The 26,033-nt window shown below is 33.5% G+C and overlaps 1 protein-coding gene across 5 annotated transcripts in view; it reads left to right on the top strand.

Moving 5' to 3' along the window:
• Ccser1 (coiled-coil serine rich protein 1) overlaps positions 1-24,278 on the top strand; it is a 1,339,591-nt gene extending 1,315,313 nt beyond the window's left edge. For 4 of the 5 annotated variants that reach the window (XM_004848079.4, XM_087215778.1, XM_087215776.1 and 1 more), the window contains one exon: positions 15,964-24,278. In XM_004848079.4, the coding sequence (XP_004848136.1) occupies positions 15,964-16,449 (486 nt within the window). In that variant the 3' untranslated portion in view covers positions 16,450-24,278. The remainder of the gene's footprint in view (positions 1-15,963) is intronic. The other variant, XM_087215779.1, reaches the window with a different exon arrangement.
• The last annotated feature ends 1,755 nt before the right edge of the window (positions 24,279-26,033 follow it).

Raw genomic sequence — 26,033 nt, 5'->3', positions numbered from 1 at the left:
AAATTCAATGATCAAGGATAAATTGTCCAAGGAAGGAATTGAGAGAGTTTAGTGGGGGGTAGATCATAAAGGGTCACATAGACGATCACTAGAATTTGTATCTTCTTAAAATTTAGCAAGAAGATATTGAAAGAGGTCAATTGCACGATTAAATGGCATTATAAATGATTTCTTTAGCTTTTTTGTCATGTTCATGGTATGGAAATCAGAAGAGTTAATACAGTTAACTCTGGCATGATATATTGTACTGATCTAAAGGGATGGATGGAGAGAGAAGTGTGAAGCATGTATGTAGAATCACTGAAATCATGATGGATTGAATGGTAGGAAAAGAGAGAACAGATCAAGGAGAATTCCAGTTTTTTCCTTTGGCCTCTGTTCATGTATTTGTTCAACAGATACCACTACAATTATTGAGATGAAAACCATATTTGATACAGAGAGGAGGTCAATTATGAATGTAAGATTGAGGTACTTGCAATAAAGTCATGGAGACAGATGAATGACACTATCAAAGAAGTTAAAATTAAAGAATCACCTTAAGAGTTGTACATCTAGAGGTGGTGCTTACATATCCCAGGGGTGGATGAGACCTTCTAGGGAGAGTGAAATGAATCTTGACCATACCACTGGAACCCAAACATTTAGGTGGAAAGTACTGTCTTGTTTATTTTCTCATTGCTCAAACACAACACCAAACACCCACAACTTAAAGGAGAAGAGGGTTATTTTGGCTCATTTTTCAGATGTTTCGGCCCATAGTTGGCTGGTGAGTCAAGGCAGCATGACAGAGAGGCATGGCAGAGAACTGCACACTGCATGGTGGCAGGAAGCAGAGAGAGATCAAGAGAGGAAGGATGATATACACACTTGCAGGCCACATTCCCACGGACTCACCTCCTCCCACCAGGCTTCACCTCCAGAAGTCTCACTTAGCTATAAGCTCATCAGTGGACTCACCTACTAATGAGTATCATGTCCACATGATCCAATCACCACCTAAAAGCCCCACATGATACTTTCGGGGACATTTTACATATAAACCATAACACATGCCTAGCTATCTATGTTGATCGATAGTGATCAGAGAAACAAAACAAAACCGGCAGTTTAAAATGTCACAATTCCAAAAGATGTAAAATTTAAGATGAAAGTGGTTAACTTTACTTAAAAGCTTCTTAGTGGAAAAGAATGTGTAAAATGTTAAGTTTCCATTTGACTTAATAATTTAGAAGTCTTTAGGAGGAATAAAGCCAAACTACTAGAATGATTAAATAAAGGGGAAATGTGAAGTTGAAGCATCCAAAGAAAGAATTCTTCAAGATCTTTTTCTACTCTTAGTAGCTATACTGTTGTAGCACACGAGTTTTACTAAATCTGGTGTTGATTTGAAACACTTACATACTGTTGTATTGACTGACTTAATCTTTTGATTTTTATATATACTACTTTAGTTTCTTGAGCTAGAACGGGTTCCCAAGGATAAGACTGTATATTTATATATTTATTTGTGTTGATCCTCCTTATTTTTATACTATGTGTTTGCTACAAGATTGTATGGATGATTGGTTGAATAAAAGCATAATGGTGACCAAAGAGACTGAGAAATATTAATAAAGCTAGTATGGGACAGGCACTGTATCTTTTACCACAGCTGGTTTTAGATGTTTTTCTTTTCTTAATTTCTTATTTTTATTAGTGCATGATTGCAGTACATAATAATTAGATTCATTGTGGGGAATTGGTACATATGTGTAATACATCTCAATTCTTTATTGCTCCCCTTCTGCTCCACCCACTTTTTTTTTTTTTTTTTCCGGTACTGGGGATTGAACTTGGGTCCTTGCCCTTGCACAGCAGGCGGTGAAACACTGAGCTAAATCCCTGGCTATCCACCCACTTTTTAAAAATATCTTTTGCCAGCATCAGATTCATTAATTTTATAAATCCTTATGAAGTTAGTTAACATAAATACAGATTAATAGCCAGAGTAAGAGGCCAAAAAACCCCCATAAAACACACATAAGATAAGTATACTAATTCAAGTTACACTGTTAGATACATTGTCCATGCTGGATCACAAAAACATTTTCTCTCTCTTTTTCTCATTGTTTGTCTTTTCTTAGTTTTAGATGTTCACAGCCCTCACACAACCTTCCTCCTGACTAGTATGTAGGAAATTGTCCAGAACATTCAGGATAGCACACACTCATTCTGCCGAGTTGGTTTCTTGGAAAATTCATTTGCTACTTACTAATATCTATCAGTCTTTACTGTTATTAGAATGGAAACCATACTCTGTCAGATCAAGACATGGATATATTTCATCGTTATGATTCCAACATCCAGAATTGCCTCTACTGAAGTACAAGAGATCTTGACCACAGCCAGGGAAGAATTACTCCTGCCTGTGGACAACTTCAGTCAGAAGACCACAGATAGGTCCACCCTAAGGCAGCCTCCAGTATTGCAACTTCCCTTTTAAATATAGTCAATTTAACACCCACAGCAAAGATCAGTGCCTACACATGTAGACTTTATCTCCAAAACTCTTACTCTTTTGCATTCATTTCTTACAACCCAGCACTAATTTTTGCCATGCACTAGCCTAAAGTATTTGTAAATATCCATCCTCTTAAATTCACAAACCTAACAGATATATCTCCAACTGCATATTCACCTTCAGTAAGTATTGTTGAAATATAGCATAATGTCTGGTGTGTGTAATTAAATATTCTATTATACATACTTTGACCCTTAATTTTCTTACATCAAAGGCAAAACTTATTTCTATACAATCAACTGAAAGCTAATGGGTTCTGCATGGAAACATTAAATAAATCTACGGGAAAACTTGAAGTGACTATTGACTGCCATTTGCAAATTTTATAATTCAGGGCAAGTCACTTATCCATTGCAGCCATAATTTTCTTATAAAATTAATGGATTAAAATATCAGTCCATTCATTTTATAGCCTTCATTGAATCTTAAAATCTTTATTTCTACATCATAAATGAATAAATTGATATTTTCAGTGAGCAAGATATGATATTTGAAATTAATAAAATAACAATTGACATTAATAAATGAAAATAATAACATTTTTAGATCCTGGCAATTTGTAAGCTTCATCTAACTCTCATTATATTTTGTACTTTGTTGACTTTTTTCTATTTAAAAATCAATTTCAGATCTTTTTAAGGATGACTAACTTTGAAGATGTCGGCCCATCTGTTTTCTCTTTGTTAAGCAGAATTCTTGAGATTACTCTGAGTTTGTAAAGAAAATGATTTGCTTTGATAAAGTAGGTTTTCAAAGAAAAAAATAGCCTCAGAATTTCATTTTACACTCTACAGTGTTTCTAACACCCATAAACTCATCCTAAATAGGAAAAAGATGGTTGATTACTTTTTAAAAATTACTATAATTAAATAAATCTCTTATTTCCAAGGCTCAATTCTTTAGACAGTGAAAGAATATAGTTCTGAAATTCTATACTTCTTTAAAAATTGATTCTTACTTGTAGGTAATGATGTACTGATCATAACCTTCCATACCATAATTCATTTCATGATGTATCTTATTTTGTTTATATTATATGAAAACATTTCAAAAAATCCAAATGAGAAAAATGAAGATGACTTAAACACAAACCCAAAATCATTCTGCATGCTTTATATTTCCATATATATATGTTTGTAATATTTTTTGATTTCATGATTCTTTAAAGGACTTTAAATATTATATCACCAAATAATCAAGCAAGAAATATAATTTCTTGTTTTTTGTCTCTTCTTTGATCTGTGTATGTCCCCTGAATATTATTAAGTGATTCTGGTCTGCTTTAAATTGTGCAGACTTCTGAAAAAAAATATTGTCAATATAAATACAAAATGGCTGGTAATGTAAAAATACTATTGAAATGTATTTTGAATGTTAAAACCTACGTATAACTGGTCCTTAAGATATTTAAATCCAATGCTCTGTTTAAAAGAGCACTATGAGAGGCTGGAGATTTAGCTCAGTGGTTTCGCCACCTGCTGCACAAGTGCAAGAGTTCTATCCCTAGTACCAAAAAAAAAAAAGAGTACTGTGAAAAAATAGTGATTTCATGGTAACACTTTCGTGGTCTGGTCACCTTGAGTCATGGTTCCTTCATGCTAATGACTTTGATGGTTATTCTGGAGTGACACAGAGTGAGACATACTAGACACACACCTTGTTTGCTCCAGTTTCTCTTTCTGTAACACCATTTTTAAAGTAAAAAATAGGAAGATAGTCCATTTTCATTTAGCCTCAAGTCTGGATGAAAATGTACTGACAGATGCACAGACAGTTAAGGCAGCTGTTTTGGAGCTTAACCACAAAGAGTGACCCCACCCAGAAAGTCCCAGAATGAGATGCTAGAACTTGATAATTGATAAGCAAGCAACATTCCACAATCAAAGGAACACAACACAGAGAAGGGATGCTTTATGAGAAACTAAGGAAGAGCTAGAAGGTAGTCATGAAGACTGTACCCCATTGACCTCAGCTACTGAAGGACATGGGTAGGGATTTTGCCAGCAAGAGGGTTTCAAGGTCACTGCTTGTTTGAATTGGGGTGTGCTTGCCCCAGACAGGTGCTGTTTCTGTGGAATCACCATTAAACTCTGGCTCCCATCCAACTTTACGTCTCTGAATCCATACTTTTGGGGTCTGGACAATGGGCTTCTTCCACAGTTAATACCCCCAGTTCCCATAATTTCTTTTAAATTCTTTTCTGTAGGAATAATGTGGTTCATACAAAAATTTAAATGGCTAATAACTTAGGTTATCTTTCTAAAAGGTACCTAGCAGCAATTTCTGCATGATGTGCAAATACATTTTGCTTAATAAACTCAACCCAGAAAAATATAACATATAGCAAGCTGAAAGGAATTGATACCAATGTTAGATTTGACAGCTGAGCATGGGGCATCTATTTAATATTTGACAAATAAAAAGACATCATAATATAAAGAACTTAGAAGATAAATAACTTATGTTACTACCTGAATCATCTTTAGTCAATCATTACGAAGAGCTCAGCTTTCCATTTCTAAAAAGGAAAGAAGCATTCAAATCCAATCTTAATGTACATTTGTGGGGATCAATTAGGATAATTTATATGAAAGCAATTTATAATTAAGCTACCCTTATAGGTGGAGTGCTATAAATATGTTTATTATTTGTATTGTCATCCAAGCTATTTGACATATTTAATAATGTAGTTCATTTATGCAGTGGGTCAAAGGTATTCCTAAAAGTAGAATTATAGTTACAATATATTATATTGATGTTATGGAAATCTCAGAAAGAAATACACAGAGACACAGAATTGGGATAAAATAATAAAATTTCTTCTCTGGAGTGGATGGGCATGCCAGAAACCAGTCTGGTCAATACCAGTGCCCTTTGTTCAGCATTTCCCTTTTTATATCCTTTATAGCCATTATCTCATCCCTAGTGGTCTTTGATATGTAAATACAATTCCAGTTCCTATTTACAAGTCACAGACACAAGATAGGCCATATACATTGTAAATTCACCCTGGCAGGGTAACTTTGTTAGGTTAATGAAGTTACTGGTTAGAATCAGATAATCTTCACCTTATACAAGGAGTTACAGGAAAAGCAAATCTTAAAAGAACACATTACTTATTTTGCTTCTACAATTACCTTAATATTCAATCTATTAAGTTATCTAAAACTTTTCCATATCATTGATATACAACAAACAAGCTCTATGAAATTGCTCTATTATTATTTCAGTTTCTTTCTCATGTTATCTTTCAGATTAGGTAACTAATGTCTTACTGTGAAAAATAGTTTATTTAGTTATTTTATGAATAAGCTAGCCAGTTAGGGAATCAACCTGAAATAGAGTTGGTTGATCAGCCACATTGATAAGAATTAAAATAAGAATAGGCAATGAACTAGGACTTGGACCAAAAATGAACTTCTTCAGGCAAAATGAAAGGCAGCTCTCTCCCTACTAAAAGGAGGTCAGCCCCTCCCTACTAAATTCCTCAGTTTTGAGGAACTTAAAATTCAAAATAATTGTGTTTTCTTTTCTTTTTTTTCCCCTATTCTCAAATTTATTCCTTTCCCTTCTTTCCTTCCCCCTTCCCCCTCACTTCCCCTTCCCCTTCCCCTTTGGACCTTTTCTTTCTACTTCTCATTATCTATTATACATTTTGATGCCACATACTTAGGATTCCTCCTAGAAATACAGGAGCTACTCTTCCTAATACAATATTTCCAATAAATGGTCTCCTAACATCCTCTTTTGGTTCTTGATGTCATTCTTCAATTTTCATTAAACTAGGCGCTCAATTTGTACAGAATTAACTACTTCATTACTTTAACAATGCCCCACCAGATTCTACAGTATAAAATAATAAATAAAATAGACTAATTTATGGAAAGAATTTAGTGCTCACATTAATAATGGTAATAAGGACTAGAAAATAAAAAGAATGAACAATAAACCAGATTTTTATTCAAATTCTGCATCTTGTAAATCCATAACAATCGGCTATAATTCTTATGAAATATTCACCTAAAATACACTGTATGAATTTACTGTCTTTTTGATACTATATTTTGAATACTCTCATTTAGGAAATATTTTAATATCAATATGTACTAGGTGTTGGGAATCTAGATACCTAGATAAGAAACTCATTTTTTCAGTAATGACCACTGCTATTTTTTCTTATATTGCATTTCCATGCAAACATAAAAAGTTTCCTACTCATTCCCCTTAAGCATTTAAATCTAGCTTAAACCCACACACAACCTTTTCATTTAGAAATTGTATTTTGTAGAATTTCAGTTGTATAGATTTATACTTTTTTTCTGAATAATCTTTATTCCCACTCTCTTTATTGTCACTTTAAGCAATAATTATCTGAAATTACCACTTAAATCACCTTTTAACTAAGGAGAAATATTCACACAGAGTGGGTCAACAACACACACATACATGCCCTATCTCATTAGTTTTGAAAACACCTCATATTGTCCCAGGTTTTTGAAGTACTTGGAGTTCATTTACTCCAGTTATATCCAGAGCAGTCAAGCACATGCCTAGTGGTTTATGGGAAGTCTGGAACATGTTTTCATTTTTCTCTTGAAAGAGAGATGTCGTGATCTTTTCCTCCTGGGACCTGTGCCTTTGGCTAACCTGCTTAGCATTCATCTTGCTTGCTTTGTGTATGTCCTCTCACCCTGGCTGAGACCTAAATGCCCACGAGCAGAATTTAGTATCCCCTGAAGGATTTATAAGCAAGGTTGAGCTGAAAAACTGCTTTTACTCCAGACACTTTTCTCCATTCCACACCTCTTGGTAATTTGTACAGTCTGAAACAAACAGGTCCTGTCTGCCAGAATGTTTCTTTTTGGTTATTACTTGAACTCATTACAGGGTTTCCTGCTTGCAAAGTAGTAACTACTTCTGTGTATAATCTCTGCATAGTAGTGTTTGCTAGACTTTTACCAAAACTCTTCATCACTACAAACAGATTCTACACTAAGGACTCAACAGAGGCAGCAGTGGTGACAAAACCCTCCACAAAGATGTGTCCCAATACGCCTAACCACTTCAGAAACTGTTCCTCCACACTGACAGCAAAAGGGCAGTCTTTCATTTTAATACATGTGGTAAAGTCTACACTGGCACTTTAGAGGTAGTGACTGAGAAGAGACACATTCCAAGTGTATCTGCTTAGATCACACTAACATGTTATGTGGTGAAAAATCAAAGGGTGTACAGTATTTGTTTTTCAAGGAGTTTATAACAAGCCATGTTCCATTTCCTATTTGTGAAGCAAAAGTTTGTTTTTTCAGACCTTTGTTAGAGCATGCTGTACTCTTACTAAACTCACTGGAATCCTAATGCTTCTTTGGTTAATCCAAAGGAAAAAACTTTGGATTTTTTATAATACTATTTGTGTTTTCATTGCTGTTGTAGAGAAAGATTTATGTTTATCAATACTTCCAGTGTCTACTAGCACACTGAATTGATTTAGTAAGAGATAATATTTTTTCAAAGTAAAAATTGTAAAGATCTGAAAGAGTACTAAGCATTTAGTAAGCATTAAAAAATTGTAAAGTCTTAATTTTGTTTTCCTAAGGGCTGCTCATCTCTTTGATGAGATGTATTGCACTGGGTTCTTTTATGGTCTGTCAATTTAGGTAGATAGCATTATAATGTAGGCAGCAGTTCTCAGCTGGTAGCAATTCCCCCCACTCCCACCAGAGGACATTCGCAATGTCCAGAGACATTTTTGGTGTAATAACTGAGTGCAATTGCAACTGACATTTACAGGAACAGGAAAGGATGTTGCTAAACATCTTGTGATGTACAAGAAAGACCTCTACAACAAGGAATTATATGTTCCCAACTTCAGTTAGTGCTGAGTTGAAGACCCTCAGTTTAGGCTTTGATTCTGGAGTCCATATGTTTGAATTCCACTTCATATCATCTTATCCACTAACCCCCAAATCCTGGATAAATTCTTAAGTGTCAGGGTTTCAGTTTCCTCACTGTTAAAACAACCATATTGTCTAGTAGATATCAAATGTGGTAACACATAAAACAACACATATCCTGTCACATTGCGAGTATTCACTAGCCATTAGCCAATATTTTACATAAAATTTGAGATAGGATGTGATATGGATTAATTCTAGAATGCCCTCATCTCATGTGTTCAGAGGTGAGGCTTGGGAAGGTGATTGGCTCATGAGGTGCAGCACTTATGGTGGATTCACCCACTGGTGAGCTCAGTGGCTGAAGTTCTTGCCAAGAGAGCTGGGATCTGGTGGGAAGAGGCAGTTTACAGGAGGTGTGACCTGGGTCTCTCTGTCGCCCTGGCTACTCCATTTCTCTGCTTCCTCTGCAGCTGGCCTATCTACCCTGCAGCTTCTCCCTTGGAACAAGATTATGGACTAAAAACTTGAACCAAAAGAAATGTCTCTTCCTTTAAGTTGTGTCTCAGCATTGAAGAAAATGACTGAGATAAAATGTCTTGCCATTTAAAAAAAATGTTTGAATATATACAACATAATTTCTCTTGCAATTAGAACACTAAATTCCCTTCCCGCCCTGTATTTAAACCTTTAGGTTTCAGATAGACAAATAGTATTGAAAATGCCTATCAGTACTCTGTTGTATTTTGCTGTTGTTGCTAATTTTGTTTTATTTTTTGTTTAAGATTCAGGACTTGCTTGAAATTTTATAAAGGTAGATAACGTTTTTCCAATAATATAAATTCTATCATTGTCTTTTCCTTGACCTCATTTCAAATTATTTTACTCAACTCTAAACCCTCTGATAGGCTCAAGTTTAAGTCAATTATGGCCTTCATTAAAACTAGATTACACACCAGTGTGATGGAAATTTACAAGAAAAGATCTTTATGTACTCCAATAATAGATTCCATAGATAGTACAACATTTGCTACTAACAATATTGAATCTATCCTCTTGTCATTTTTCAGATAAGAGAGGTAACTTTAAGTTGCATGTTTCAATGAGAAAGGGACTTTATACAAGATACTTCCAAGAAGTTCTTCTACAAAATATGTCACAGTGTTAATTTTAGGTATATTTAAAATAATTTACAAAGATCATTAGCAAAAGAATAATGAAGAGACTGTTATGAAAAATCACCAGACTCTAATTTGTGATGTTGAAAAAGTACTCCAATGTGTATTTTGGAAGGAAAATTGCTCACATTTGGAGAAAAATTAGTGTAAACAAAATAAAAATGCAATATAATTTGTCATAGTGGGATTCCATAACAACAATTTAAAGCAATTACTATATATAAACATATAGTTCAGGAAATGAAAATACATTGAATATTTATTTACAGATTGTGAAATTTGATTTAATGACTACTAGCAGTAGTGTATGATTTTATTTGAAAAATTCTCCACATATGAAATCACAGTATTACAAGGCTTTATTATTTTACCTTTATGTTTATATATTTGTAAGAAATTACATTAACATCTGTGTTATAGTTTGTTTCATCATTTTTTGGCTGTGCTATCTCAACTTGTGTCCTTTCCATTTATTTTCTGAACAAATGAAGTGAATTGATCTGTATGCTACTAGAGCAGTGTCAAATTTTTTCCACTATTACTTTTTCCATATTATTTTAAGTAATACATTGGTACTACTACCAAAATATTAAAATTTATGTTTTTAATAAACAAGTATATTCAGACTACTGTTATATGTATTTCAAAGCACAAAATTTTTCTTAAATGAGGAATATGTAACACAAGATGCCACTGATTTTAAAATACATTATTGAGTTATGGATATTTTAAAGAGAGCTTTTTCATAGCCCTGGTTTTGGCCAAAGAAGTGTGTCTCCATCTGTCATACTTACACAATGGAGAAAAATATTAAGAACTGCTACTCTATAATACCATTCAGTTCATTTTGTACAGTAATGACAAAATGTTCTTAAAGAGATATTTTCCACTTGTTTTGGTATCTAATGCCACAGATATAATGTCATATTGCTTTGGGTATATGAAAGGTTTGTTATTTCTTCTGGGTACATGTTGTAGTTACATGAAATTTCTTGTGTCTTTATTGGGAAATGTACAACTAAAGGGGTCTGAGGCAACAAAACAATTTTGAAAGGTTAACATGTCTCTAGAGAAAAGCCACTCCCAACTACTTTTCAGAAATTAAACAGAATATAAATCCAATAGTTGACAGTTTAATACTCAGATAATACACCAACTTATATACATTAAACTAATCAACCCATAATTATCAATAACTAATAATTATCAATAAAAAGAACATTCTAGAATAGATAACCCATTGCAATTAGAAATCATAGTAGTAGATTCTTCTATGGAAAATTACGAAAGTGTGGGTATTATCATAATTTCTTATTGTCTTCCCTTATACAAAGTATATGCAATATTGGTGCTACTTGTGTTGAGTTACCATTTAAGGATATTTTTGGCTAAATGTGGTGGTCTTTGCTTATAATCTGAATTACTCAGGAGGCTGTTAAAGGAGGACTGTAAATTCAATGCCAGTCTGTACAGCATAAGACCTTGCCTCAAAATAAAATATGTAAAGGACTAGTGGTGCAGTTCTATTATAGAGAGCTCCTGGGTGCAAGTACAGGAGTTTGCCTAGTACTGGAAAAAAATTCAGAACACTTATTATGTTTTGGTATCATAGCAAATGTTTATATAGTTAAAGTCAAGGAAAGAAAAAAGCAGGGGGAGCAAAACAAATATTTGTATTTGGAAAACCTTCGATTCCATATTTGCTTAAAATGTGGAAACCTAATGCTTTATGAAATCTAAGAGGGAATGTATGTAGATGCAGATGAAAATGAATCATTGAGATAAATGCAAAAGGACTGTCCATCAAATGCAAAGCAACTAAAGACAAAAGAAATTTCAATGTAAGGTTGGTAAGACTCACTAATGGGTGACAAAAGATAAAGCCATGAGATTTTTGTGCTGTTTGTTTTACATTAGCATCATATGTTTTGTTTGCTTACTTTTGCTGTTTTAGAGGTATGTAAAATAATGTTTTAAAACCAATGACATTTTGCATTCCATGAAACAAGGCAATATGAATGCTCCAGTCAAAAAAATGAGAGGACAATTGTATATAGAGAAGTAAAGAATTGCTTGTATTATAATGTATACATTTGACTGATTAATTACTAGATTTTTCATCCTTTCATTCTCTACTAGTAACTCTATGGATAAATAATAAGCTTGCTACTTCATAGCCATGTTGTCCCAAAAGTAACATACTTATTTGACTCTGCAGAAACAATTCTGATTTTGAGGAAAATATGGGTAGGCATGTACACACAAAATTCATTTCAAGGATATAATCCTAAGAGCTTTCAAAGGAAGTTATATCCATTAACATTAAGATAAGGCTGTTATTTATTTCTTTTTGGGCCAAAGTAATCAAATCCAAATATATATTCATGTTATATTTATATATACAGTGGACCCTAGAGTTATGACTGGTCTGACATACAAGCAACTTGAATTATGACCAGAATTTTAGTTTTAACTTACAAAGTCTTGAGTTATGACCCAAATGCCAGCTGCTTATGCTTCCAGATGGTCTCAGATACATATTTAACCCTTAAAGAGTTTTGAAAAGATCATTACAACATCCTTTCCTGGGTAGAATTAACTGAGATATCCTGGGCCAATGTCTTTCTAAGGACACTGAGATCTGCCTGTATACAGGAGAGAGACTTTGAAGGCTGTCTAGAGGAGCCTGAGTCTTCTACTGACCAATTTAAGTTACAACCAGCCCTGCCAATGAATTGAGTTTGTAAGTCAAGGGTCTATAGTATTATACAATATTTATATATTAATATATTATATACTTATATCTATTTTTTGAATGAAGGGAATCTTCCTATGTTTTTTGAAATGTGTTCTAAAACATGTTAAATAAAGCATATATTTTAAACTTATAATTTTAGAATTGAAAGTGAGGTGAATAATTGCTAGAGTTTCATCAAAATCTACATGTGTGGTCTACATTTTGATAGTCTCATTCAATAGACTATGAAACTGAAGCTTAGGAAAAAATATATATATTTATCCAAGGTTGTAGAGTTTGGTATTAGAGTTCTTTCATTCAAGATTCATTGTTCCACATTACATTAAACATATGAACAGGATAATTAATGTAGTAGATGCAGTTGTTACTAGCTAGTGAATGTCCTTGCTTCAGTGATAATGGAAATTAAAACAGGCATGAATTTGCAGGAAAAAAGGCTTTAACTGGAAATTAAGAGAAAATGATAAGTGACTTCAGTTCCAAGAGCGGACAAAGATCAAACTGATTTCTGAACAAGGAGAATACAAGACAGGGAAGGGACCACCACCAAAGGAGTGGGCACCAGTTTTATGCAGTGAGCTCTGATCTGGTTTTGTAGCTCTGGAGGAATCCTCATAGCTTGTGGGGCAGTTCAGTTACCACGAGGTGATTGCTTTTGCTGGCCTGAGCAATCTCATGAAGGGTTCATGAGGCTGTGCTCTTCCTGGAACTCAGGTGAGCACAGGTCTGGAACAATGGCTGGAGACTTTTGGAGAGTCTGGAACAGGACATGGTGTACGCCAAGTACATATCCCTGAAAAACCTGAAAATTAGTGTAGCTTCTCTTGTCTTGGAGTCCTCTGTCTTGAAAGGTATGAGACAGGTTAAATAAATTTAGGGCTAAAAACCTTGTAATATGCTAAGTGACTAGCATGCCTACTTAAAGAGCCCAACAGTACTCTGTCTCAAGATTTTAAGCTAATAAAGAAGATATATAAGATGAAAATGGAAATGTTAAGGTTTATCCTGTTTTGAGTTACACATTGGACATCTGCAGGCTTAAATTCTGGATCCCCATTATACAGTCATGCACCTCCTAGTTCTTACTCCCTCTGCTGGAATCACACATACACTTCTAGGACTCAAGCTTTCATTTTTCCACTTGCTATACATGTAACTGTCTAGTAAATTCCTCTCCAGGAATTCCTCCCTGAAGACGACAACAACAAAAAAGGCACCTAATTGAAACTTATAACCCTTCCCAGAGCTTTCCAATTTGCAACAACAGATAAGTAGAGAAGGTCACAGCCACTTACCAGAATTGGGGGCAACAATCAGTAGCCATCTCAACTTGAGGCCCCCCTGGGTGATGAATAGAGACAGGTTAACTTTAAAATTTGACCTCTCCCTTTATCTGGCTCTGTTTTCTTCATTCCTCCATAATAAAGTTAAAAATATGTCATAAAATCTGTGCTCTGGAGAAACAAACAATAATAATAAATATAAAATTACTAGCATATTCTACAAAGAATTTCTTTTTCAAGTCAAAATAAAACTGTCTAAAGTCATCTAAGTTCTACAGGATTTAATAAATGGCTATCAAAGTAATTTCATGGTCTATTGGTCACTTTATATTGTTTTTATGATTATTACTGTTGTCTTCAAGATAACTATGTTCAAGGTATGATAGTAGACATTTGACACAAAATATTTCCTTGAATATTCACAATAAGCCTGCGGGACAATAAAGGTCTGAACAAAAACACTCCTTCCACAGATGAGGAAATAGGGGACTTGGGAAAGTTAATTAGCTGGCCATGGTCACTCAGTTAGAAAGTGACTGATTTTGATTGATTCCTACCTGAAGGGAGGATACAAGTCTTTTGTAAACAGAACTATTTTCTATCATGTATGCAGCACCTTGCCCTCAGTAGTAATCAAAATTCATCAAATGATTCCATAAATGTCTGATCTCACACCCATGCCATTAATCCCTGTGCTATACAATCTTCAATGTCCAATAAGAATCCTGGAGTTAATGGGGAACATAACCAAAACTTTAAAGAGCAAACCGTGTCAAATCAACATTAATGAGGGATTCCAATGTATATTTTTTTATATTGAGTGTGATACTCTTCATTTTTTCTTTTTGTAGTAGATTCACATGTATCCTGTTAGTAACAGATATAAAACAGCACTGGGGCTGCCTATGGGATTGAATTATTTGAACTTTTTTCAAAATTCCTTTATTAAAACGGTATATTCGATTTAATGTAATATCCCAGGAGGGTCAAAAAGATCATATAAAGAAAAAAATGAATATTTCCCCAAATGTAATATTGAAGTAATGGAAATGATGTCTCCATCCACCTTCTCTACTTTCTTATGCAATGTATGAAGAAACAAAAATGAAAAAAGCATCACTACCTAAAATAAAAAACAGTAAGATGATGGATATGTTAAGTAGCTCAGTTTAATAATTTAACACTATAGATATATATGTATCAAAACATCACATTGTGCCACCAGAAGTGTATGTAATGATTTCTCAATTATAAACATTATTAATTTAAAAAGAAACATTACTGCTATTACCGTTATTGATTTACCAATGTCTCCATTGTTCTAATATTTTTCTCACAGTATTGACGAGCAGCACCCATGGTATGTCTAACATCTGGCTTCAGGTATTAGTCACAGAGTTGCTTTAGGGTCCCTTAATAACACCCTTTAGACTTCAAGTTAGCAGAAACGTTTTCTAGCTCCTTTGACACGTGTAGTACCAGCCTGCTGCCATCCAGAGAGCTCTTTTCTCCCTTACTTGCTTTTCATCTCTTTTCTTCTCATTCTTTTTTCACTGGGACAATAAGCCAATTTCTGGCTAAATGTGTTTTACTAAACCAAGACAGTACTGTTTTCAGAAGGAATTTGTGTGCCAGCTTGAAATCTTCCTCTTCTCCTCAGCATGGATCAATGAGCATCGTCTTGTTTCTTCTATCTCTAGAATTTAGGCTTGGGAAGAGCAGGAAGATGGTATGTACTTATAAACCTCACTGCGATAAATAAATTGAATCCAAAAGTCTAAATGAATCATGTGTGGAAATTTCATTTCACCTTTATCTTTGAGACTTCACAAAGTAATGTCAGATAGCATCTGTTCACTCTTTCAATGGTTCTTGTTCTCCTTAGGTTATTGGAGTGACTTTGATGTTTTTAATTCCTTAAATTTCTGGGTTACTGCTGTGGTAATGTAAATCATGATGTTAATAATTCTACTAATTTTCAACATATATACTCAAGTGAACATAATATACTAAATCAACAAAAATAATTGCCTCATGTATTAGCATTTATTATGTATTAAAATAATCTGTATTTTCAGATAAAATCATGGTATTCACATTGAGAGAATTACATAAATTGACTTAAAACGTCTTTCAGGGTGAACTGACCTTTTATCCATTACACATAGTATGATTTCTCATGGAAATTTAATCTCATGGAGATTCCATGAATACCATTCTGCATTCTTATATGCTATGAATGTGTTTTTAAAGGTGTTTTTAAGACATCTTTTTTGTCTTACTCTAGGCTACATATCGAAATCGAATTGTGAGCCAAAGCCTCAGCACAAGGGACAAAAAAGCAATACATACTCCCACCGAGGACCGTTTTAGATATTCACCAGCTGACCAGACAAGCCCCTACAAAAACAAGGCCTGCCAACTTTCAAGTCTATATTTAGGTAATTTCTTAAAGGACAAGGAACTAGCAGAAGCTATCAAACACTCAAGAGGAACGTATGAATCCCTCTCTTCAGAGGTTGCACAGAATTTACGGACCACAGTTGGGCAGAACTCTCTGAAGCCAATAACCAAGATGGAAGGGCTCCCCACATACTTAGAGAAACCAAAGGAGCAAGCTGCTGTGTCCCAACAGCATTCGACCTTTACAGGCAGATTTGGGCAGCCACCCAGAGGGCCAATCTCTTTACACATGTACAGCAGGAAGAATGTTTTCCTCCACCATAATCTACATACCACTGAACTCCAGACTCTGGGCCAGCAGGATGGGTAATGAAATCATCGTGTTCTTGTCTCTGGGTAGGATAAAGATGGTTTGTGTTTCTCGTGCATAGTTCATATTAAAATTGTCATGTACTTTTTATTACTTTTATTTTTTTCATAAACAAAAACTTGTGGTCTTTCATTATTCTTATTATTTTAAAAATGAAGGTCCAAGCATGTTAATTGAATTAAGTTGAATTGCCTTGAACACTTTCTTATATATGTATATGATAAGGGACTATCTTGCTGGTTTATATAGTTGATAATTTAGAGATACTCTTTTATCTCTATCACTGATAGGCATTGAGGTTTCAAAGAGTAATGTCAGCACTCTGTTCACTGTCAACAGTGTTACTGTAAAGATAGATATAAAGAAGAAATAGAGAGGGGAATTGTAAAGAATTTTAAATGACATAGTTAATAGAGGAATTTTAATGTGATATATTTGGTGATGTCTTTATTAGAGAAATGAAGCTTGTTTGCATGTAACCTAGAGATGTTTTTGTCTCTCTATTACATGCATTCAAGCTTGTGATGCTATTAATGGGGAAAAGGCTGTTTCTTTTATCCTTTAAATGTTTAGTTTACAGTAGTGCTGAAAGAATTTCAGACAGAATAATTGCTAGCCAAATAGGGAATGACAGCTCTGATCTTTACAAAAATTTTGCTTTTAGTTTTTGCTATTGATACAGAAGTACCATAGCATAACACAGAGAAGTGGTAAAGTTGGCTGGATTTTGTTACATGATTCATAAACTGTGACATGCTGTACTTTTTGAGTCACTATCATAGAAATATCAGCATTTTTGAAATGTCAGGGATTCAATATTCTGAGAGAAATATTCTTTTACTTCATTTTTCCTATATTTTTAAATATTTATTTTAAAATATATCCAGTTTTGCTTTATATACATCAACCTATATGACTTTATTAACTGAGGGACAGAATGTCAATATTCGGTATCCTGTAAACAATACTCTCACTATGCAGTCATTTAGATTTAGAAAAAAAAAGGTAAAATAATATGCGAACTGTGGCTATTTGACCTTAGAAATAAACTTCTAACTGAAATATTTAAAACTGAGCAAATGCAAATATTTTGACAAATAAGGTTTAATACATTGTATACTCAAGTGCACATGAGATAGATCAATAAATCTAAATAAAATAATTAGAAAACAGTATTAAATGGTAGGCATAAATAAATTAAAAAATTGTAAAAGTACTATTAAGAATCAGGTCTGCAGTTTTCTTATACTAAGATCAGAGCTGATCATAGCCACAATAGACTAGTCCATGGAAATTGAAACTGCCATACAAAATGCATGATCTGTTTCCCTTGCATTCTCTGACAGACCTGTCAGCATGCACAAATGAGATGAATAAAGGAGAATTAAGATTGCAGTTGTAGCATGGCATCTGACTAACCTGTTTAAATCAAAGTTATTTGAGCTCTACACTTTGGGGAGAAACATTAGATCCTCTCCCCATTTTTAACTATTGAACTTTGATCAACTTTCTAACTTTGATTATAATTGATAAGAAGTATAGGGAATATGCTATAATTTTGGTTTCCCAAAAGAAGCATGTGCACCAAGGCAAATATTCTTCAAATGTTTTCTTTCTCTTGTGTGTTTATAATTCTGCCAAAAGAGAAAACACACTGCAATTCGGTTGACTTAATGAGACTGCTGTTGAAAATTTCATCATACTTTAAAAGTTGTAATATTCAGACAAATATACATTATAGACTGGAGCAATATTTAAGAAATTATAGAAAATTGTTAGTTGTGAAATTCAGCTTGATTTGTACTGAAAATTGGTGTGTGTTGCTAGAATATTTTAAATCCTGTAAATAAATAAGCATGATAAAATAATCAAGGATTTTTTTCCCAGGATATGGAAGAGCTATGTATCACAAATAATGTTTTGGATTTGGAATTTTGGAGTTTATAGTTTCATTTTGCTGAAAGATAGACTTTTGGATTATACTTTGTAAAAAATAGTCTATTTAAGAAAATCTGTCATTTAATAGACATTTTAAGAGATGTTTTAAACACTAATATTTTCTTGAAAAATCTTTTTTAAAGCTGGAACATTCAAAAAGAAAACCTGGATTAAACAGTTCAATTTTAAATGGAGGGATATTTTTTGGAAATATCATTTAAAGCTGTTTTATATCAGTATTTTCAGCATTGTTATAATATTATTTGTAATACTCAGTGTAACGTAGGCCTGGAGAAGGTATAAGCCCACCGTGTTCCTATAGGTCAATAATGTAATACAGAGGCCTTTTGTAAGTTCCTCTTGTATAGATACTCTTAAGTCATAACAATAGCAAGTGGGCATTGTTTTAGTGAATTGATTTCTTTATACTAAAGTCTCTAGTTTTCTAAGACAATTCCATGTATAAAAATGATTTATACATTTCTCCAAGGCCGCACATATCCAAAGACATGACACCAGGGGGAAAAAGTGCTTGTTTTTCTGATGAAGCAATGGTCTTCTCTTTTCCTTTCTTTTTCTTCTGTGCATGTGTATGTGTAGCTAAGCCCAAGCAACCCCGTGAAATTTCTGCTGCAAACTGTCTCTTCTGAATCCAGAATATGTTTTAAAGGACACTGAAGAAGAGATATCCCTTGAAGGAAGCTGTTTCTACCTGAAATAAATCATTCCCACTTTTGTAATTATTGGGACATGAAACTGTATTTCTATGAACTCAGTAAGTTTTTCAGATAATTTTGTAAGCTACCAGAGGCACCATAAAACTACACATTATCTCCCAGATTATTTCTATTTCTTTGGAGCACCTTCATGTAGTTCCAAATGATACCGTGAAATTGTTGCGGCAATGTTAAAGGTGTAAATCTACCAGTATCATGATGCTCAGGGGAAGAGCCTACAGTCACAAGTTACTAGGGTTATCTTTGTTATTTATTCATTTATGTATAAATAAAACAGTGGGCTGATTGTTAATATTAAACAATAGTAAGCATGGACATATTTGTCTAACTTGTTTACAAAGGTTTTCCTGGCTTATCTGGGTTTTTACCCAGAATATTTTTTTGAATAATTTCAGCCCTGTGTCATTATTTTCTGAATGTTGAGCTATTGTTGAATTCAAAGGAAATTTTACATTTTGTTTTGCTTACGCTTTATGTGTTTAATAGAGATAATACCCCTCTTCCCCCCACAAAAAGATTTGTTTTTTTTGTTATTATCATATATTTAAAGACCATATCTATAAGATAAATGAAAACATTCCATCAGTTTTCCCTGGAACTTCCTTAGTAATTTAGTTGATAAAACAACAAGAATAGTTTAATGAATAGTGAGTCCTATCTGAATATTGTTGCTCATTATTACCTTCCTCTTCAAAAAATAGTAACCCACTGCAGTGAGTAAATTGGAATACTGGGTATGATCTTATAACATCATTATTATAACCTTGTAATTATATCTCAAGTTAGACTCACTTTTTCAGTTTTAGAACCTTATATTTTGAACAGCCATAGAAGTAGGAAGTTCTCATACAACTCCACTGAACAAAGCATACGTGAAAATGGCAAAGTGGAAGTGTGCAAAAGTGGTGTCTATGATTATCATTCATGTAACTAAATTACATTCCCCCTGCAAAGAACCTTTTCTCATTGAAATATCATCTTAAATGCAGCACTGATACTTTTACACCAGGATTTTGTGTCTAAGACTTGACTGTATTTAGGCATTATAATCAGGTCCTTTTATGTATTGTCATACACACATGTATCTTTTTGCACAAGAAGTATTTCAAGCACATATAATATTCTTTGGTAATTTACTCCATCTGGAATTAAAACTTTAAAAAAATTTATTTTGCCTTTTCCCATGTGCTAAGTCTACCATGTAAATATAGGCTAAATCTAATTGCATGACAGGGATGTTAGAATAAACAAACTAGTTTTGGTTCTCTTAAAAAAGCTGAATGCACATAGTATAAGTGCAAATAGCTAATTAACCAACAATTGAAGAGGCTCACTTGTCTGATAAGATACATCACTATTGCCAAATTTTTATTTTTCAAATTTTCTTTGCCAAGGTGTTCAACCAATAGTCAGAACTACAAACATATCTATGAATTAATTTAGTTTTACAACAAATTTTATCTCACTAAGAACACATTTCTAGTTCTAAGGAGTGCAGGCCCAGAACAAAAATAAAATGATAACATTTTGTAATTGTATTACCTATGGGACCCAGTGAAGGTCATTTACCCTATGTAAGATCTGGACAATTTCTGATGAAAAATAAAGGACAATAAAAGTCTTTAATTATGTAGGGGAGTTCTGTCACTTGAGCCAATGATCTAGGATGTGGGTGTTATGGTTTAGATCTTATTTAATTATACCCACCCAAAGGTTCTGATTGAAGGCTTGGTCTCCAGGGTAGTAGTATTGAGAGATGCTATGGAAAATTTAAGAGATGGGGCCTGGGCTAGGGATGTGGCTCAGTGTTAGATAGCTTACCTGGCATGTTCAAGTCCCTAGATCTGATTCCTTGAATGAGAAAGCAAACAGAGACACGAGAGAGAGAGAGAGAGAGAGAGAGAGAGAGAGAGAGAGAGAGAGAGAGAGAGAGAGAGAGAGGCGTCTAATCAGCCTAATGGGAAGTCCTCAGGTCATTCAGTCATGTCCTTGAAAAGCAGTTTTAATGTGCTCCTTTGTGTTCTCATGAGAGGGTGATTATAAAGAAACAAGTCTCACCCAGCTTTCTCTGTTTCCTGTCTTTCAATGTGACTACTTGGGGGAGTATAAAATCCTATAATTGCCATCAACCGGCTGCCATGGGTCTCTAACCAGAACAAAGCTAAGAGGGGTGTCATGCTCTTGAGCTTCCAAAATTATAACCCACATAAATCTTTTGTTCTTCATAAATAGCTTTTATCAGGTATTTTGATATAGTAATAAAATACTGACACATGTGGTGGAATATCATGGTTTTCTCTGGATTAGACAGATTAAGTTCTCCAATTTAATCTAACAAATATACTTTTTTTCATAAACTGAAAAAATGGAGCCTCCTACATCTTATCATCTTTGCCACATATTACCTCATTCCATTAATAAGCCCAGTTCACTGTAACAAAATATCTTGGACTGGATGGCCAAAAGACTTATTGCTTACAATTTGGGAGCTGGAAGTGAAGTTTGAGGTGCCAGAAGAACTAGTTTCTGGTGAGGAAAGCTGCAGAATACCATTTTCTTGTGTCTTCACATAGTAGAGAATAAATTCTGGTTCCCTCCTCTCCTTAAAAGGACTCCAAATCCCATCACAAGGGCCCCACCCTCAGGACTGTATGTAAACCTGATTACCACCCAAAGGCTCCACCTTCAAACCATCACACTGGTACTAGAGTTTTTACATAGGAATCTGTGGGCAACACATTCAGCTCACAGCCCTCATGTTCAGCTTGTAACAATCTAGTAAGGGAGTTATTGTTTTATTCTTTCATAGATTAGCTTTCATAGAATTGAGGCAGGTTGCCAAGGACATTCAAAGAAATTGATTCAAAGAAACATGAGCTGCCTCAATCTCTTTTACTCCTAAAATTCCATTGATATTGCTAGGAAAGAAAATCTGAGCAACATTTAGTTTTAGGAAAAAAATTCATCCTAAAGCATTTTTTAAAAATTTTTGATGAATAGATCAATTCACATAGAATTCTGAGAGGAATGCTTTTCTATTCTAAGCTTACCTCCTAGAAAAATGGACATCCTAATTTTCTTTTCTTGAGGACAATTGAGAAAACTGCTAAGAAAGGGTTTCATGTTATTTTTTTTTTTAAAGTGGAGTGCCAACAATGTCTAAAAGAGAAAAACACATGGTAGATAAAAAATAGCCTGATTATCTCATTTTTCCTCTTCCTTTCTGAGAGTATTGATATAGGCATCATTGAAGTTGATATGTTGTACATTTTAAAAATAAGACTATTCCAAAAATATTTTAAACATTTCTATCTAGGGACAAAATTTACAGATGATTTGAAATTTTCTTAAATATTTGGAAGGAGTTGAAATTAAATGTTATGTACAAATTTAATTACTCTAAATTTTTACATGAGACAGATTTTATTTTGTCATTAATTCTATACACCTAGATAATGTCTAAATAAAATAGAGTCTTCCCAGGAAGTTTTTATTCCAAAACCATATCTGCAGGAACGCAAGTGAATTTGAACAGTACCTAGACTGTTTTTAGGAGAAGAAAAATAACACCCTATATGATGTATTCTAAAATGTATGGATCGGAGGTCATTAAGATTTATAATAATATTTTCTATTCCTCTCCAAAATTCTAAAATTTTAATAAGAAAGATAATAAATAGCATATTACTCTTGAGATCACAATTTTAAATAACACTGACTGTAATGATGTAATTTCTTTTGTGGCTCTTACCATCCCAATAAAGACAATGATTTTACTTCATGGAAATTTCATAATTTGACTAATATTTGGGGGGAAGATTGATATTGCAGAAATATGCATACTTCTGCACCTAATAAATTTTAAAATAAAATGAATTGTGTGGTACCTTATTGCTTTCAATGTGACTTTTTTTTGAAGTTATGTCATTGATGGTTTGGCTTATTACATGGCTTTATACTTTGCATACATCAATGTGACTCATTTCTGTGTTCCTGAGCATTGTGACAATTGGAAAAGGATAAACCTGCTGTTTATTTCATCACTCGTCTGATACAATTTCTTTTCTAAATTCACTTTTTAAAAACTTCTAGTACACAAAATAAAGCACAATATCCCAGAAATCATGAAGGGAATATGTTTTTATAGGTAATGTCAATGGATATATGGAATCTTTTCATTTTGGTGCACTCATTTTATCTCAATTATTTTACAACTAGTCACAAGTCACATTGTAGCTCACAATGTTTTGACTTTCTAGTTCAAAACTGTTCATTTATCCTATGTATTAATGTGTAAAATTCTTCTAAATTTTCTTTCTCTCCTTTTCTCTCTCTCCCCTTCCCACCACACTCACACACACACACACCCCTGGAGTTTTCTAAAATGAGTAGAAGATGGATTATGCAGAAAAGCTACTTAAGCATTCACACAATGCTCAGACATGCATTCATTTGGTATCCATTTCAGCCAGTGGGAAAGAATATATACTTTAACTGGTCCTACAGTCCCCTGAAATCATATGCCAAAATCATATATTTAAATGCAAGTGTCTCATATCCTCATAACTTCATAGTAGATGGCTTTCCTCTGCTGCATGCCTTTATAAAATGAAATTTCAAAAAGCAAAAGTAAAGCAATACACTATATTTTATAATGTATATGCAATATAACCCTATGGTTTCAGAGTCAATTCATTTTCCTAACCACAGAAAGAGCTTCTCTTTAATCACAAACCCTGTTTCTTAAAAGAAACATGGTATTATTTTTTAACTAAATTACTATGGGTATTAAATATGAACAGTTGTTTTGAAGACTTTATGAGAATTCATAAAGTATTCTACAACAACCTTGGATTCCATTTTACCTGAAAAAAATTTGCCATCATCAAGAACTCAAATAATAAATGCTGGTGAGGTCACAAGTGAAAAAGGAAGCCTTACACATTGTTGGTGGGAGTGTAAACTAGTACCACCACTATGAAGTCAGTATGAAGATTCTTCAAAACTAGGAAAATCATTTAACCCAGCAACCCCTTCCTCTTCTAAGTATCTTCCCAAAAGTTATGGTAATATTTTATAAATTCTTTGGTTATGATTATAATCAATGAGCATTTTCTTGAGGATGAATTATGAAGCTATCTCACAAATATTAATTGTTAATTATTTTTTAAACATTTAAACTGTAAGATTGAAATTTATACTCATTTACATATTCTTTCCAATATTCTCATCTTAATCTTATTTCTAATTATTCTTATAGATCTCACAAATTTTTATATTTCTTGTTTCTCTAATATAGCAAATGTTTTGTAGAGATATAAAACATAAAACAGGCATCACGAAATTAAATGCAGAAGTAAATATCCCAGTTTAAGGAATATTTATAAATATCATCACTTTTTACACAGTATCTATGAAAAGAAGGAAACAAACTATCCAGAGACTTAACTTGAACTAATAGTCTATCAATGCTCAATGGTTGCTTTAGTTTCATATGTAGGCCAATATTGAGAATTTCACAGTAGGTCAGAGCATTGCTTCATTTACAAACATTACTTACAATGCATTGGTAGTCATATGACCAAAATTTTTTTAAAAATCAAAATGAAATCATCTCAAGAAGTGCTTTTGCCTCTTGTGCTTCACTGTTAGGGTTTGAGTTTGCTTTGTTCAGTTTGGACTTTGTGGGTTCTTGAATGTGAAAAGTGGTATATTTACATAAAGTTTAACTTTTACCTACCAATTTTGTTGCAGGTAGTCTCATTTCTGTTGCCACCATTAAACCCAGGGTTACGTATTTCTACTAAAGGAGGGCTAGGTGGAAGGAGGAAGACACATAGAAACGCTGTCTAGAATTCATCTGGCTGGTGAACTGTGAAATATGACCACATTCCAGAAGTGTGACCTGGTCCATGTTTCAGCGAAGTGGCTGACTTTACAGAGTCTATACTGGATAATTCAGGTCAGATGCTGCTGAGTGTTTATCTGCACACAAACAAAACAGATGGCTTCAATGTTCCCCACAGCTTTAGATCCAAATGGACGTCACTCAAACACGTTTGATAAAGCTGTAGCACCCTCACAACAGCCAGAAACACTGTTCTTTTTTCCTTAATCTAAGTTTTTCATGAGACTATTTGTGGGTAAAAAAGAAAAGAATATATAGCTAATTGGCAGAATCTTCTATGTCACTATAAACTACAAATTAAAGAATGTCAAACTATATAGTATTAAAGGATTGTTTTGTATGTGGAAATTATAATAAAGACCGACACTCATATCATGTAAGGACAGATGTTGGCCAGTAACACCATATCATTGTGTGTTGTTTAAATTAAATGAATAGTTTAATAACTATCAGTTACAATGTGAAGTCAGAGAGCTTATCAGAAACATTCAGAAGAAACAGGAAATTGGTACAGAAATTTTTAGATCGACTGAGACAAACATCTTATTTTTAATGAGAATTATGTGAACACCTGATTTCAGATGCAGGACTGAATGCAGAAGCTTCCAGAGGAGTTTTTCATAAGGAATTCCAGAAACTGGTGAAGCAATCAATTTCAATTCATTCCTACAATGAATAAGTTCATACATAACTTGCAACAATCATGCTATTGCATCAGACATAAAATTGGAGTTGTAAATATACAATTAGATTTCATATCATAGAGGCTTATATTCATTTTTCAAAGGTGCTTATAAAAATTCTTAGAACTTTCTGAACTTCTTTACTTAATGTCAATCACAGTGCCAAAATATTTAATGAATGTAAAGCTCTTGGAAAAGTGACTAGGAGAGAAGAGAAGAAGATTATTGTGTTATTGTACTTAAAAGCAAAAAGACAAATTGAAGAATTACAATCTAGTCATGTTCCCTTAAGCTAGCTGCATATATCATTTGTGCTAG

The sequence above is a fragment of the Heterocephalus glaber genome, unplaced genomic scaffold (assembly GCF_053883595.1).
Source record: "Heterocephalus glaber isolate CG9 unplaced genomic scaffold, H.glaber_assembly_v1.0 deba00001454, whole genome shotgun sequence".
In the NCBI taxonomy this organism is placed as follows: domain Eukaryota; kingdom Metazoa; phylum Chordata; class Mammalia; order Rodentia; family Bathyergidae; genus Heterocephalus; species Heterocephalus glaber.
Note: the sequence above shows the minus strand (reverse complement) of the source record. Positions and strands in the feature narration are given on the sequence as shown.